This window comes from Vigna unguiculata, chromosome 10, assembly GCF_004118075.2.
Source record: "Vigna unguiculata cultivar IT97K-499-35 chromosome 10, ASM411807v1, whole genome shotgun sequence".
NCBI classification, from domain to species: domain Eukaryota; kingdom Viridiplantae; phylum Streptophyta; class Magnoliopsida; order Fabales; family Fabaceae; genus Vigna; species Vigna unguiculata.
Window position 1 is genome coordinate 29,603,326 of NC_040288.1, and position 16,406 is coordinate 29,619,731.

The window sequence follows — 16,406 nt, forward strand, 5'->3', positions numbered from 1 at the left end:
GTTCATTGAAATTAATTTAATTTATTTATTAAAGTTTTTGTTTAAATAGTTAACATATATTTCAAGATTGAATTATTAATTTTGAATGAGGGAGTGGTCACCGAGGGGTGTTGATTGCTCAGTTCAACGTAAGTGTTTGATGATTTCTAATTTAAGTGTTTTTCTCTTTATGTTATCTTTCTTCTGGCTATATTATGTCTTTAATAAATTTTTTCACTTTTTTTAAGCAACAAAATAAAGAAATAAGATGTTATATATATATATATATATATATATATATATATATATATATATATATTTATTTATTTATTTATAATATACACAAGTTATACTTCCTCATGTCCAGCACATTCGGTATCAACCTAAATCCGTACTTTTAAGAAATTATTCCTAAAATTCTCTAAAGTCTTCATCAACACATAATTTTATTCCAATAGTATTTACAAGCGATGTGTAACATTTTTATTATAAATGCTCTAATATGAAAAACAAATTTAAAAAATATTATTTCTCATTACTTACTCAAAAGTCATAACTTTTACAACATCCTCTAAACAAATTCAGATGAGAAGAATAAAAGCAAAGTATAATAAGCAACAATAGTTGCTTCTCAACCTACCGGCATCATGCAAACAAAATGAGAAACCAAACACAGAATGTATACCAGTATATGCTATATATGTAGGCATGTTTTAGAAAAAAATACGTAGACATGATACACGCCATTCACCAACATGATTCTGAATTACAAGATCTTCCCTTTTATTCCCCACTCATCTTCACATCCAGACCAAACTAGCTAAGTATCCAGACCAAACTAGCTAAGTATCTACTGCTACCGGACACATAACAAAATAGTTATATAAGATAAAAACACTTGTGCTTAGAAAATGCATACTCGAAGGTATCAAAAGACCTATTCTCTCATATCTTTACGTGATTCTATTCATATTTATCCATATCTTCATCACTCTATAATCATGTTGCAACGTACCATAATCTTCCGAAAATCATCTAGGCATAGCTGCAACAGGAGGAGAGTAACTCATATACCGCTTATTAGACATTAGAACAGCAGCGTAGACAAGGATAGACAAGGATAAACAAGGATAAACACACGCAAGAAAATGAGGAAAGACCAGACAGAAATGCAGACAGACCAGACAGAAATGCGATATCCTTATTATTTTCATGTTTTGTCTTATTGTTAATGAGATCATTGTTAATGAGAGTAGTCTATTACAATAGAGAATAATCAATTAATATGATGTAAACGAGTTTCATGTAGTTCCGACTATACTATAAAAGTATAATTGATCATTTCAATTCTTCCCTACAACATATCTTTTTGAAATAATTTTTTAAATAAGTTATTAGAGTATTTAATATCTTTCGTGCTTTCTGTGTTTATAAATAAGTAAATTAATTGATTATCTATCTTTCATCTTAAATTAATTAAAAATGATCTAGAGAGTGTTAGTTAGAGGGTGTTACTGTGAGAAAGTTTCTATAGAATATTTTTGAAAAAATTCATCTTAAAAGACTTCTCAAGAAAGAATCATAGGAAGATTGTTCAAGCTATAGGTTAATTCTTTATGTAATCTGTCATACCATACCTTTTGTGTTCCTCTTCTTGTAACTGCAATTTGTAAATTTGCACCAATGATGAGCAGGTAACCGAGTGTTTTCATTATCTTGTAAATCTTCTTGAAGTGTATTTAGGAGATAGTTTTTGTCTAGGTTTTGTTGCATTGTGTTTCTTATAATTAGATATTTTCGTGTGAAAAATCCAACTCAGGTTACCTTGATTATCTAGATGTAAATTTCAAAAGAATTGAACCAGTATACAAATTTCTTTAGCGGTTCAAATCCTAGTGTTCTTGAAGTTTATTATTCCTTGTGTTGGAAGTCCTACACCGACTAAAGATAAAGCAATCTCATAGTATATAGTGGGTGCAAACCTCACCTGATAAACCGGTTTTGTGAGATTGAGTTAGGCTTAAAGTCCATTTCTAACACATTGCATTAAACTTTGTTTTAGATCAAGAGTTTTTAAGACAAAAGTTTTTCTTTCTTCAAAATTATAAAGAATTTTTCTATCAATCAATTCACCCCTCTTATTAATTGTGCTTTTAGCCATTCTTTGTTTTACAAGATTTTGTGATTACCTATCAAAATTCAGATTGAAAGTTATAAAGCCCTGTGATTATTCAATGTTCTTGATCTCCAGCCAAAATAACACAACAAAATCAGTGAAAGACTGTTCCTTACCTTTCCATCTCCATCACTATCGAAGCAGCGGATCATATCAACTAACTCTTTGTCTGTCCATAAAAAATCATGAGCTGCAGCTGCCCTTTGTATATCCCTTACATTTAAAGTTCCTTTTCCAGCTTCTGCATGCCACAAAACAACTTCCCTTGTCAATAAGTATGCGGATGAATTAGAAGAAGCAAAGGAATAGATAGTGAAAAAGCTTCTTTGTTCAATGGTACATTAACCAAATTCACTAAAACCCTGAAATAAATAATGGTTAAAACTATGTGTATTGTGTTTAACTTATAATGAAAAGGGAAGAATATTGGATCAAATTTACCTCACTACCCGAAAAACAGAATTTTAAGACTATCTATACTGATGCTAAATCTTTCATACTTCAAACACCACATATGCAGGAAGTTATACTCAGATAATAGTCCCATAAGTCATATCAATAGTGCAAACAAAGGGAGTCATACTGATAGCTTATAAAACAACAATCAACTACACCATTATATGACCAAGAATGTGGCTTCTTGAACCATTACACGAACTTAGTAAAAGTTATAGTTAATTTTTCTAAATGCCCAAGAAGTCAAAAGTAACTCTTACAAAATAGATTTTAACCTTAACTTAATCTAACAAAACTAACTAAGAAGATGAAATTTGCACTCACCTATATGCTATAATTTTGGTCAAATCTCTAATTGATATGACATTTCCAACACACTATCAAGACAAGGAGTGAACATCTTGAGCATCAGGGTAAGTGTTTTCGGTGATCTGATTGATGCTCGATAATGGATGACACAATAGGTTTAACAAATCTTGGTAAGATAAACTTTGTTTTCATATTAAAAAATGAATTTTAAGTCTAACTTACCTTACAAAACTAGTTTGTAGAATGAGATTAACAATGATATATGTACCTAGTTTGAATATATCTCTAGTTGATATATGATTTTCAACAATAATAATAAACAATTGTTTCCCATTTAATTAAAGCGATCAGAATGGCTTGGCTTACACATAATTTTGATTACCACAACAAGTGCACTTTTTAATATGGGCATGATATAAAACACACAATTCCTCTTTGATGAATAATAGATCTCATACATAAGTATGACTTTCCCAATTGATCTCTAGCCATTGTTCTTGGTCATTAACATACCAAAAATAGCAGCTTACAAATATTATCAAATTACCATCAAGCTGGAAGAAGTGTCCAATGAGCTCATCCTCTGTGAGTTGCAGCCGACTTGCAAACTGTTGATGTTGAAACAGTTAAAGAGAAAAAATCAAAAGAAGATTTAATACAAACAAAATAATTATAGATAAGGGATAAAGATAATTTGAATAGCAAATCAAACACTAACCGATTTTTTGTTCTTCTTTCTTCCCTTATCTTCTTGAGTTTGATTGTTACCCTTTTTGTCAGTCTTGTTAATGTTCAATACATTCTGGTCAGGTAAACGTGAACCTTCGGCAGAGTCTTGCAAGGAAAGAGCAATTGCCTATTTATTCACACACATCATAAAGTTAAGATGCTTCTATTCATAGCATGATGCTGTGTAGCATCATAGCAACATAGCAACATGATGTAAATCAAACAAAACCAACACAATGTAAACATTAAAACTACCTGCCTCAAAGCTTCATCATCATCAATGTACTCTGAATTATCAACATCCTTCTTCCGAAAGACTCCGGCTTTTTTTTGCAAACCTTTGCTCTTCCCCTGAAGTTGGTATTAAGCAAAAGAATTGAAATTGTAAATGACAAAATAATTTTCAAAATAGAAGACAAGGTCTAACACAATAAATCAATAACTACAAAAACCCACAATGCCACAATTTTTATTGTTCATATCAAACCATACCATGACTACATCAAAATAGATAACCTTTACCCCAACAAAAACAACTCAGTTTTGCAAAGGAATAAAGAAGGGAAAAAATCCCCAATAATTTTATTAAAATCACAACACTCTAAGATGTTTTCTAACATTAGTTATAGAAGAGCAAGCTACACACTCATTGGGACACACTTTTTTTTAATGACCAAAATTATCAGAAATCACTACATTATCAGGTCCCATCTATAATTCAATGACCTCTTCTAAGTATTTGGCGGTTTCAAATAACTATTAACTAACCTAGAGAGAATGTGTTAGAATCATGTATTACTAGCATTCCTATTGTAATCATCAAAAAAATTCATTCTCATAGTGCCAACTGCCAACTTGTGCTGCTGCTCCAATGGTTACACAACTTACTCCCAACATGTAAAATTGCCTTAATGTCTAAACCTAATAGAAAATTGACACATTCATAAAACACACTCACTTCTACAACCACACTCTAGAATACCTCCACAAAATAATATCTGAAAAACAGCATTTATAAAAAAAAAAAATATGAAGGCCCACCTTCCTTTTCCGTGACCCAGAAGAATTTTTAGTAGCAAAGTCTTCATCTTTACTGTCTTCATCATGATCACTTGAAGAACTTGAACCGGGTCCTCCCTCGTCTTCGGGTACATACTCTTCATCATCGTCTTCTTTAACCTTCTCTTTTTCCTTCTTAGCGGTGCGAAGATGAGAACTTTTCAAGGAGAGAGCCATTTTGGGCAACCCCAGAGCCTCCAACCTGGCTCTGTTCTCCGCGATTCTCGACAGCCTCTGTTTCTCGTATTCCGTCACACCCTTCTTCCCATTGTCCATCGTGTGTGTCTCCTCGGACTCAGACCCTGATACCGAAGCATCCTCGGATTCGGAATCAGAGGTTCCGCGCTTCGCCATTTCGGATTCTTCTGTGATTTTTGCCATGCTCGTCCCATTCAGTTCCACCACCACTGTGTGGACGAGGGGTAGCCATTTGGACCTCTTTGGAGCAGTGATCACCGGGTTGCTCTTCCTGCACCTCCTTTTTTCCTTCTTACACTCCCTTAAAATTCAACAAAAAACACACCGATGCTGAACCGGGCCTGAACTAAACATGAGCTCGTATTTAAGAAAATGGACCTATGTTGTTTTAACCCCAACTTTTATTTTTATTTTTTTCAAAAATACTAGTCATGGAGACCTAACTAAATTCTCTTTATATATAATTTACAACTAAAATTCGTTTTCGCTTTTTATGGAAGATGTACTTTTTAACACAGGATGAACATTTTTTTTATGTGAAAAATCCAAAATGGAAATAATGTTTTCTTGTTGTGTTAAACAAATTTACACGCAATGAACATACATTTTTAGTGTGTATTGTTTTAAGAGACACAATGAAAATCGAAATTTGTTTTCAATCTTAAGTGAGAATAAAATAGTAATTTACTAGCTTGTGATAGAAGTGAGTGGTGAAAAGGGAAAAATTAGGGATGAGAATAGCAGAACAGAATGTTGTAAAAGCCCAACTTTAGAATGTAAACCCATTGCATAATTTAAAAGGAAGGGAACTGAATATTTTAACACTTGTCTATACATAAATTTCAATCAATAAATAAAAAATTATGTTTAAAAAAGTATCTTATGAACTTAATTTAAAATATTAATTTTTTTTAAAAGATGTCTTAGAGAACTAACGAAAGTAAGTGACTGTTATTTTAAAATAAGTTATAATAATATTTAAAGTAATATTCAAAACATGGTGTTTGTTACCATGTTGCTTGCATTTCATGAATAGAGAAAAGTTGAGCGATGTCTCCTTTCACATCTCTATAGTTTGTTTTTAATCGAATTTGAGTTTTTTTTTATATATATAAAAAATCATTGAGCAAGTTAATTACATTATATTATAGATAAATTTACACATAAAATTTTTCACATATGAAACTCTCACTCAAAAAAAAGTTATAAATAAATTTTAGTTCTTTATATCACATAATCCGAGATTTATTATGTTAATTTTGTCAAGTATATTTAATATTTATATTGAAACTAAAATAATATATTTAAACTTTGGTAAACATGCAATTACTATTAAATTAAAAAAAAATAAAATGTTAAAGAAGTTTGTGAGACGTGAAACTAGAAAAGTGATTTTTTATCAACAAGTGTTTGAGAAAATTTGATGGAGTGGACATAAGACAGCAATGTATTCACGAGTGCACACTTTGTCTGTGGTTTTATGGAGTACGAAATGAAGTGAAAGTAGGGTTTTTTGTGGATAAGTTCTGAATTTTTATGAGTCAAACACACATACCAATTTTCTTCAAAATTGGTCAACATGGTGAGTCCAAGAGACAGATTCTGATCATCATTGGAAGAGCAGCAACAACAGTTTTTTTCCTTCTCAAACTTAATTAGAGGTCATAGTATCTTTTATTTATTAAATTACTGTTTAAATTAATTTTTAATCTAAAATTATAAATTAATTTAAAATTTATAATTGACATGAAGTATCGGTAGATTCTTTTTTTTTTACAATTAATTTTAGTCGAATCATCAACTTTTATTTTAATTACATTTGTTTTATTTATAAACTCAAATGTGATCAATGGAGACTTAATATTGGTTTAATTAAATTCTATTTTTCAATTAAAAATATTTTTATTCCGTTAAATAATGTTTTATCCTTTATTTAGAGAGTCCTTGATTGATTTGTTGTCGCAGTCCTGCACTGATTTCTTTTGTCCTTTCACTTACATTGCCCAGCTAATATTAGCTGTGAATTTGTACACACATACCCAAATTTGACTTTTCAAATTTCAAACAACACTGCAACATTCACTATTCTTAATAATTCTTAATAAAACATGTTTTTCAGCCCTATTAACTAATTATCAACATTAATAGATGATGATAGTAAACATAAACCTATTAACAGATAAAACATTTCTTTCTTTTGTATCATATAAATATAAATGCAAAAATTATTACAAGTTCTTTTTTCTTCATATTCTTCTTGTCTCTCCAACATATACCAAAATAAAATGTAAGTTTACGGTAATTTATGAGTTTTTGTGAATATTCTCGTACTGATGGTATAATTTGTTTTAGAAATTAGAATACATTGAAAGAATTTCTAATAAAATAAATCAATACCTAAAAGTATTAGATTACACAAGATTTTTTTTTTTCAAAATGCATCCATTGGCATATCATATAAAATCATTATCTATAAAAGCAATATTAATACGGAAAAGCTATTTTCTAAAATATTTTTTTTATTAATTTTATTTTAGGTCCAATGTTACGTAAAATGTTAAAGTTAATAAAACTTAGATGAATAATTTTGCTACGGAAAAAATTTATAAAAATAAGATGATAAAAAAGCTCACAGAGAGTGGAAAGTCAGATATCATTTTTGCCGGGCCAAAAAGTTATTGAAATTTCTGAGAATAAGCTTAAATAGACTAAAGAAAAATAAAATAACTTTTTAAGAAATAATAATAATAAAAATATTTTAGATATTTTGGTTAATGTTAGATTTAGTTGAGTAATGAACAAATTCATATAATAGTTAAGACACTACTTTCAACTTAAAATCATAACACTATAAATTTATGAATTTTCTATTTACATATTGTACACTTCACTTATATTTGATGTATGAAATTTACAATTCATCTTTAATTGACGTGAATTTCTTCACACAATAATATCTCATTCTCAAAAGTACTAGTATCTTAGTAGTAATTATTCCTTTGTAAGATTTTTTTAAGAGAGACACACATAAAAATCAATACTAATAAATCATAAACAAACTCATGCATACAATAAATTATAACATCACTTTCATCCAAAACTTTAAAATAATAGGTCTATGAATTCTTTTATTTATATATTATATTTTTATCTAATGTAAAACTTTCAACTTTCCTTTAATTTCTAACAATTAATTGCATCTTACAATTTTAACTCTAATATTACTTTTTTGCACTACAATTTTGTTGTATAAGTCTTCATTATAGTCTATGAAGAAAACACTAAATGTTTCTTTCAAAAATTTTCTACATATGATGAGTTATTTGATCTCTCTATTTACTTTGTGCACCAAATTGGAGTGATTAATTGGGATAATGATTTTTGTGACTATTATCAATAGCTTTATGCATGGAGTGATTAGGGTAATATTTCAACAAGCAATAACGATGAGAAACAAAGTGAGATATGATGAGACAACAGACATTAACTTGTTCATCATGTTTAGGAATTATGTTGCAAAGAAGGTTAGTCATATTGGTTGTCTTCAACAACGTTGGAAAACGATGGTTTATGATTGAGTATGGTGGGTCTTTGTTCACACAATAAAAGAGTTATGTCAAAAATATATTATGGAGTTCAAATTAAAGGAATTATATAATTAACAAATGATTTAAGTATTCATTTTTAAGGTACTCATTTTGTTTTAGATTAACTTTTAAAATGAAAATTCAAGATACATATTACTTTTTTTAATGAAGTAAAACAAGTAGTGACGATAATACATACTAATTCATCTCATTTTGTCTTGTTCGGATTTGGTATGTAAAAAGTGAGTTGGACAAACCTATCTCATAAAAAATGCGAACTGATTTTCTTAATTCATTCCACGTAAGAATTATTTGTTTTTATAATTTTTTCTTTCAGTTATATTGTGTAACATACTAGGCTGCAAAAATTTTCGAATAAGGCCATGTTATTACTATGAACCTTACATCTAAATCTAAATTATGTTGAAAATCCATTAATTATTTACTATTACATGTAGATTTTAGTAACCTTATTTTTATTTAATTAAATTAGTAAAAATAATAAATTTTATAAATTTATTTTTTAAAATAAGTAATATACGCAATTTTATAATTTTTAATTTTTACCTACAAGTCTGTTAGAAATTTCATGGTAGACGTATATACTTAAAAAAAAAAACTAAATTTCAAGTAACTAAATTTGTTAAAGAGAACTAATGAAAGTCCCTCCACATAATTAAGCTATGTGAGTGAATTCATCATGCCTTGTTATTGGCCTGCATAAACGATAAATTATGTGAGACTAATCTAAGTAAATCAGCATATCAAAATCATCATGCCTTGTTTTGACGGGAAATTCCCGCATTGACGGGGTATGGGTATGGGTATGGAGAATTCTCGATTTTTTCAATTGGGTATGAGGATGGGGATGGGGATGAATATATCTCCGCCATAATACCCGTCCCCGCCATATCTCCATTCTCATTTAAATTATTAAAATATTCACAATCAATTAAGGAACTCTATATATATATATATATATATATATATATATATATATATATATATATATATATATATATTCTTTCTATTTTTATTTCTTCTAAATATTTGGTTTGTTATGAAGCTCATTCGCATCTCTAATATATTTTTTATCTTATCATAACCTTTATGTAATTATGTTAAAATGATGTATGTGAATTAAAAAAATTGTATGTCTAACATTTGAATATTTCTATTAATTTTTAATATTTTTATTTATTGTATATTTTCCTTTCACATGAGAATGTTTAATACTCTCACTTTAAGTGTTTAATAGCATAAACATTTCATTTACTAGGTAATATAAAAAAAATTACTTATTATTATTAATTTTTGTTTCATTTGAAGAACTCTTTTATTTCGCTAAAACAATTTTTGTTATTTCTCAACCATTGAGTATATATGTTGATATTTGAAAAATTTTCTTAGATTTCTAAGATGTTTTTTGTCTTATCATACCATTAATTATACATTTGTTTTTCTTTGTGTAATTCCTTCCAATAGTCTCCAAAAGTTTTAGAAGACACACATTTGTTAATTTTTTAATATTTTTATTTTTGTTTATTTTCATCATATAAAATATTATTTCGATAAATTTTATCTTATTATTTTTTATTTTCTAACTCATTACAATCATACTTTAATATTTTCAATATAATTGTATAAATAATTTTTATTTACTACAATATAAAAATTTAATGTAATTGCCATGAATATTTTTTATCACCATCCAACATATATTGGAGTTTAAAAGATACAAGATCTATGATAAAATTTTATTATGTTTATTATTTGTTCTTTGCGTCACTTTTTATCAACCATTAAGTATATATGTTGATATTTGAAAAGTTTTCTTAGATTTCTAAGATATTTTTCATCTTATCATTCCTTTAATTATATATTTATTTTCCTTTGTGTGATTCCTTCCAATAGTCTCCAAATTGTTTATAAGATACAGATTTGTTAATTTTTTAATATTTTTATTTTTTGTTTATTTTCATTATGTAGAATACTATTTCGATAAATTTTATCTAATTATTTTTTATTTTCTAACTCATTACAATCATACTTTAATTTTTTCACTATAATTGTATAAATAATTTTTATTTACTACAATATAAAAATTTAATGTAATTGCCATAAATATTTTTTTACCACCATCCAACATATATTGTGGTTCAAAAGATACAAGATTTATGTTAAAATTTTATTATTATATTTATTATTTGTTCTTTGCGTCATTTTAATCAAGTGATGTATTATAACTTTTATTAGTGTATAAAAAATAGATTCATTATAATTTAAAAAATTCAAGTAAACAAACATTTAAAATATATTTTCCTTTTATATTTTTTTAAAATTATTTTTTCCTTTTATATATTTTTTTTAAATATTTTTAAAATTTATCAACTAGGTTTCATTAATGTTTGTAAATTTAATAAATGTTTTAGTTCTCATTAAATTTTATTTAGTATTCTAATCTAAAATGTAAACAATTATAATTTATTTAAAAGTATTTGATCTCGAAGAAACAACCATACTCCTAATATTGAATATTTGATAAAATTATGTTTCCTTTACCGTAATTTTTTATTATTTTATAAAAATTAATTAAAATTAATATTAAAGTAGTAAGAAAATGGGTACGGGTATGGGTATAAGATTATACCCGTTACCCGGTAGGGATGGGGTTGAAATAAAAGTTTGATACCCGTTGGGTTTGGGTATGGGGATGATGATTATTTTTTTTTACGAGAATGGGTATGGGATAGTGAAACCCGTCTCCGCCCCGTCCCGTTGCCATCCCTAATTATAATAGACTAATTTAACATGTAATATAATAATTATTTTAATTTATCTAATTAAAAACATTAACTAATCAATTAAAAATTTAAAAAATATTTTATATAATTAAATATGTTTTTAATATTTATTTATATGTATACGTAAACAAATTTTGTAAATAAATAAATCTTTTAAAAATTAAAAACAAATAAAAAAAAATAATTGACGGATCTGACGAATCAAAACGGATCGTACTAACCCTTTTACCACCCTGCATTATATTCATACAAGAATTTTAATTTACAGGAGGCAGGGAGGTTGGCAAAGCAATAGATAGGAAACGAAATACAAATTACAACAAGGAAAACATATATGGGACAATATAAAAAGGAATAAAAACATAGTACAATATAAAGTATATACTATGAAAAAAAAATGAAAAAAAGACTAAATATTTAGAAATATATACTTTTCCACGTTTTACATCCTAAATAACAGATTATATTTATTATGAAAAACATTCATATTTTCTGTCAATTTTATTTTTGAATATTTTTTAAAAAAATACATATAAATTTTGTTATGAATTTCTTTTTTTCAGTAAGTTACTGTCATTTCATTTGCAAATTATATCTTGTATAAAAATCTTTTTACAATAAATTTTGTAAAAAATGTTTACAAATTTTATAATTTTATAAAAAGTAATTTATCACAAAAAAATTACTTGTCAATTAAAATTTTTAGAAAAAATAGTAAAAAATTATTTTTTCTTATAAATTTTTTTTATAAAATTACAAGAAAAAAATCATGTAATATAAAAATTTTTAGTATTAAACTTCTTTCTTATTTACATTCATGTATGTTTCGAAAATAATTCATGTATCTTCTTTACCAAATTTTAAACTTGCAACCATATGCATGGGGATTTAGAGATTTAAATTTATTATCATCTTTTCACACTTTGAGCTGTAAATGTATACAGAATTTCTACACTTAGATTAGCTAATTCCTAATTAATTATTAACATTGACCCTACATATCTTTCATCCATAATTTGTATGATAATGACTCCAATTTACACGACACTTAGGTCCATCACAATTCTATTAATCAACCAATAATTAAACCTTTTAATAAAGTTTCAACCATACATTATTTTCCCCTCCACACAAGTTCATTGCAACGTCATGTCAATTTATTTACTACAACTACATACTACACTCTCTCACTTCCAACATATACTATTTTTTTCTTGATTCTCATATAAAATTTTAAAGAGAAATCTAAAAATGAATGCTTTTTTTTTTAAATTGAGACAAATAAACAAAAAACCTTGACAATAACTTATTTCTGTAAACATATATACTTGCATCATGTACTGAAAATAATTTTGATTAATTGAAGTATATGTGTGAATCTTGGTTCTGAAACTATCAGAAAAATCCAAAGGGTCTCTGAATAAATTAATATGTAAGCAAAAGACATAGAGTGGACATTAGCAAGTTGTTGTGTGGTTCATATATAATATAAACAAAAAACTAAGCCATGGTGTCCTATCATAGAACAGAAAGAACTGAAACCATTGTACACACAGTTGTCATCAATTATTTATTACACAAACTTCGGCGGCAACAGGGAAAATTGCATGCACAACCTTAATTGGTTTTAAATCATTTGTTTTCTTTTGACTCTTTGTTTAGTGTGTTTTTGTAGAAATAAATGCGACATTGTGTTCTACAATGTGTTGTCTTATTGCTTGTATTCTTATAAATGCATGTACACGTACAGTTCTTCTTTGTATCTGCTAAGGAAACTAAGAAAACATTAACACCTGTATCATGCTGGCTGGGAAAGAAAATTAAATAAAGTAAAAATTAGATTACTTAATTTAAGAGAAATAATAAGATGAATAGGAAAGAGAGGAAAAAAATGTGTGTTGCATATGAACTTGAGTGAAATTTTTTACCTATGAACCCCACACGTTTTTTTCTTTTTAATATTTCAGCAATTTTTATGTTACAAAGAGTTAAAACATATTAAATTCCTTTACTATAGTAAATAGGACTTCTAAAAACAGATAAAAAACAGTTTTAAAAAATGATTTTACGATTAATAAAAATATTGCTGAGTTATTTTGTTTCACGATAAAAAAGTTGAGATAAATGCTTCTCTCAAACTGTTGTCCTAAGTCCATTAAACACAGACAAGTTGATATATAAATGTTACTTTTAAGAAAAATAATTCTTTATATGTAATAAAAATTTAAATTTAAATAAGACAACTAGATTGTCTCGATCGATGTACAAAAGAAAAAAAGAAAAAAGAAATAAGAAGGGAAGTCAAATTCCATAATCTCTCCATAAAACTACATGAGATTGTGTCAAAACGACAAAAACATGAACAACTCCTTTTCCTTATACATGTCCTCTCACAATGAAGTTTAAACTCATTCAAGATGCCACAATGTGTCATTGTTAAATATATTGTGTTCTTGATCATATATAATTGTAATTCTTTTTCCAAGCTTTCTACATTACATTTTCAAATTTTCACTTTAAAACTCTTGCATAATACATGTTAGGATCGAGTAGGAATCTCACTTTTAGATTGTGATTTGGTTCATCTAGTCTCCGTCACGGAACAATTATGTAACCTGCAACAATCTTTTCCTTAACAGTGAGCTTGACTCTGATACCAATTGTTAGGATCGAGCGCTTATCACTAGACCAAAAGTTATAAATATTAGTCAGAACACAACTTTCTTTTTTTACTTAAGAGTATAACAGTCCAAGCACCACAATTCGACAGTGTCCTGCTTGACCTCTATCACAGGATAATTGATGTCACCTATAACAATGATAATACAAACAACAACACAAAAGTAGAAGAAAAGTAATTTTTCTTAATTGTTACTCTATTTAAAATTACCCTTCAGATATATTACCCTTAATGACATATTTTTCTTAAGATAAACCTTCTATTAGAAATAGGAATGGGTTTAATGGTTCTTCCTGTCTAAGTTCTTTAGTTGGTGTTAATTCTTGTGTTCGGTTATCATTAAGCAAAATGGATAGTGTATGGTCCCAAACAAATCTTCATCTTGTTAATTCATTGTTTGCAGAACCAAGTCTATTCGTTATATACAAGATAAATTATCATACTTAATTAACTAAATAATTTAATTTACGATTTCCAATAAATTGCATTTTATTGCAATTAACAATTACTTATTATCAAACATTCTATTACTTCAAAATAATCTCCAAGAGTATGAAAAATCATTTGCTTTCAAATCTTTTGTTAAAGTTTCCATTCAAAGCACTTGTTACTTTATTGCACATTCCAATTGTTTTTAACATTTGGAACACTTTTCAAGTGATATCTTTTCAAATACTTTTGCGATTCTTTCTACACCTAAGACTGATAGTTCTTGTGAAGTACATTTATAAATTGATTTGTAGCTCTTCGTGAATTTTCAAGAGTTTTATAGTTCATATATTAATTTCTTACATATTTTACATATTAAGTATGGTCGTAATTTGATACTATCAAATTAGTATATATATAATCCCCTAATAAGGTTGAGGTGATGGTAATTAAATGTAAAATTTAAAATATTCAAACTGGTATACAATGTTGTGTCTTCTCTCTTTTCGTTATCTATTATTTTACTCTCTTTTTTTTTAAGTTTTTTTACATTATTTAAATTCAAATCTCCTAAATTAAGTAAGAAATTTTTTCTAAACTTTATTAATATATATATATATATATATATATATATATATATATTTTAAGAGATTTTTTAAATTAGTTCACCATCTCTTAACATATTTTCCATTACCTTATATAAATACTCTCTAATTCATTTTATACAAGTGAAGATACTTAGATACATTATTTTAATATTATTTTTTCATGTTTTGAGTATAGGGATCAAATATTTACTTGAATAATTGTTAAACTCTTCAAGTCTTTTATCTTATTCATTTGACATTCCTATATGCCAACCAATTGGAGTGTACATTTTTTATCTGTATTTATAGTTTTGCTTATGTATTGACTTGTTTAAGTTAATCAAGTTGCTTACTGAGTCTCTGTTGCATCGCTTGGCTAGTTGTTCAGCGCGACACATCAATTGTATATTTATGGTGACAAGCTTATTGAATTCAATGTAAGGTAATGGTGGGGAGAAACATTAGTGCAGATATTAGATAAGATATGAAGAAGTACCAATGATGTAGTAGCATAGAGGAAACATATCATTTGATAGTTAGTGTTGGGAATAGTCCAAGTGTGAGTCAAAAAAAGTCCCACATTGGTATCAGAGTCTAAGGTCTTATATGTGTAAGACTAATGTCATATAACCATATAGAACCATAATCTCTCAATATCCATAACCATGCCTATGACCATAAACCATATATGAAAAAATATAACTTATCAGTGGTATCAGAGCCGATGGTTCGGAGTGACTGATCGCATAACCATAACCAAAGGGGTCACTCATACACCTGAAGGAAAATATATCATATGAAAAAGAAAAAAACAAGGGACTCACCCTTGAGGGGAGATGTTAGGAATAATCCAAGTGTGAGTCAAAAAAAGTCTCACATTGGATAGAAAAGACAAAGTTAAGCACTATATAAGAATAAAGACCAATAACAACATTGCCTTAAGGTTTTGGTGTAAAAGTGGTATCTAAGGTCTTATATGTGTAAGACTAATGTCATATAATTATATAGAACCACAATCTCTCAATATCCATAACCATGTCTATGACCATAACCTATATATATGAAAATATATATAAACCAACAGTTAGGAACATCCTCTAATATTTTTAGTGGGTAGATTATAGTATTAAATGAATGGTTATTTCATATATAACTGTTATTATGATCACCAATTTTTTTATTATCGTTTCCATCTTTTATAATGTGTACAATATTTTCATATTGTGGGGTACCCGATTACAATATACATATATTTACTGATAATTTTTTTTACCAAATTAAAAGAATAATCCATAAAAGGTGAATAGCTTGCACATACCGTTTTGTTAGGAATCCAAGTGTGAGTCTAAGTCCCACATTGACCAGAATTGAGAAAGTAGAGCACCATATAAGGATCAAGGCCCATAAACCCAT

General features: G+C 27.4%; 1 protein-coding gene across 1 annotated transcript; it reads right to left on the reverse strand.

Annotated features, from left to right (window-relative positions):
• Positions 1-639: 639 nt before the first annotated feature.
• Positions 640-5,165, reverse strand: LOC114166129 (caltractin-like). Its single transcript, XM_028050799.1, has 6 exons — positions 4,691-5,165; positions 3,905-4,000; positions 3,639-3,776; positions 3,468-3,528; positions 2,272-2,396; positions 640-1,024 (listed from the first exon to the last, which is right to left on the reverse strand). Exons 1-6 carry the CDS (start codon positions 5,087-5,089, stop codon positions 968-970), a joined length of 876 nt encoding a protein of 291 aa, XP_027906600.1. The 5' UTR covers positions 5,090-5,165; the 3' UTR covers positions 640-967.
• Between the last annotated feature and the right edge of the window lie 11,241 nt (positions 5,166-16,406).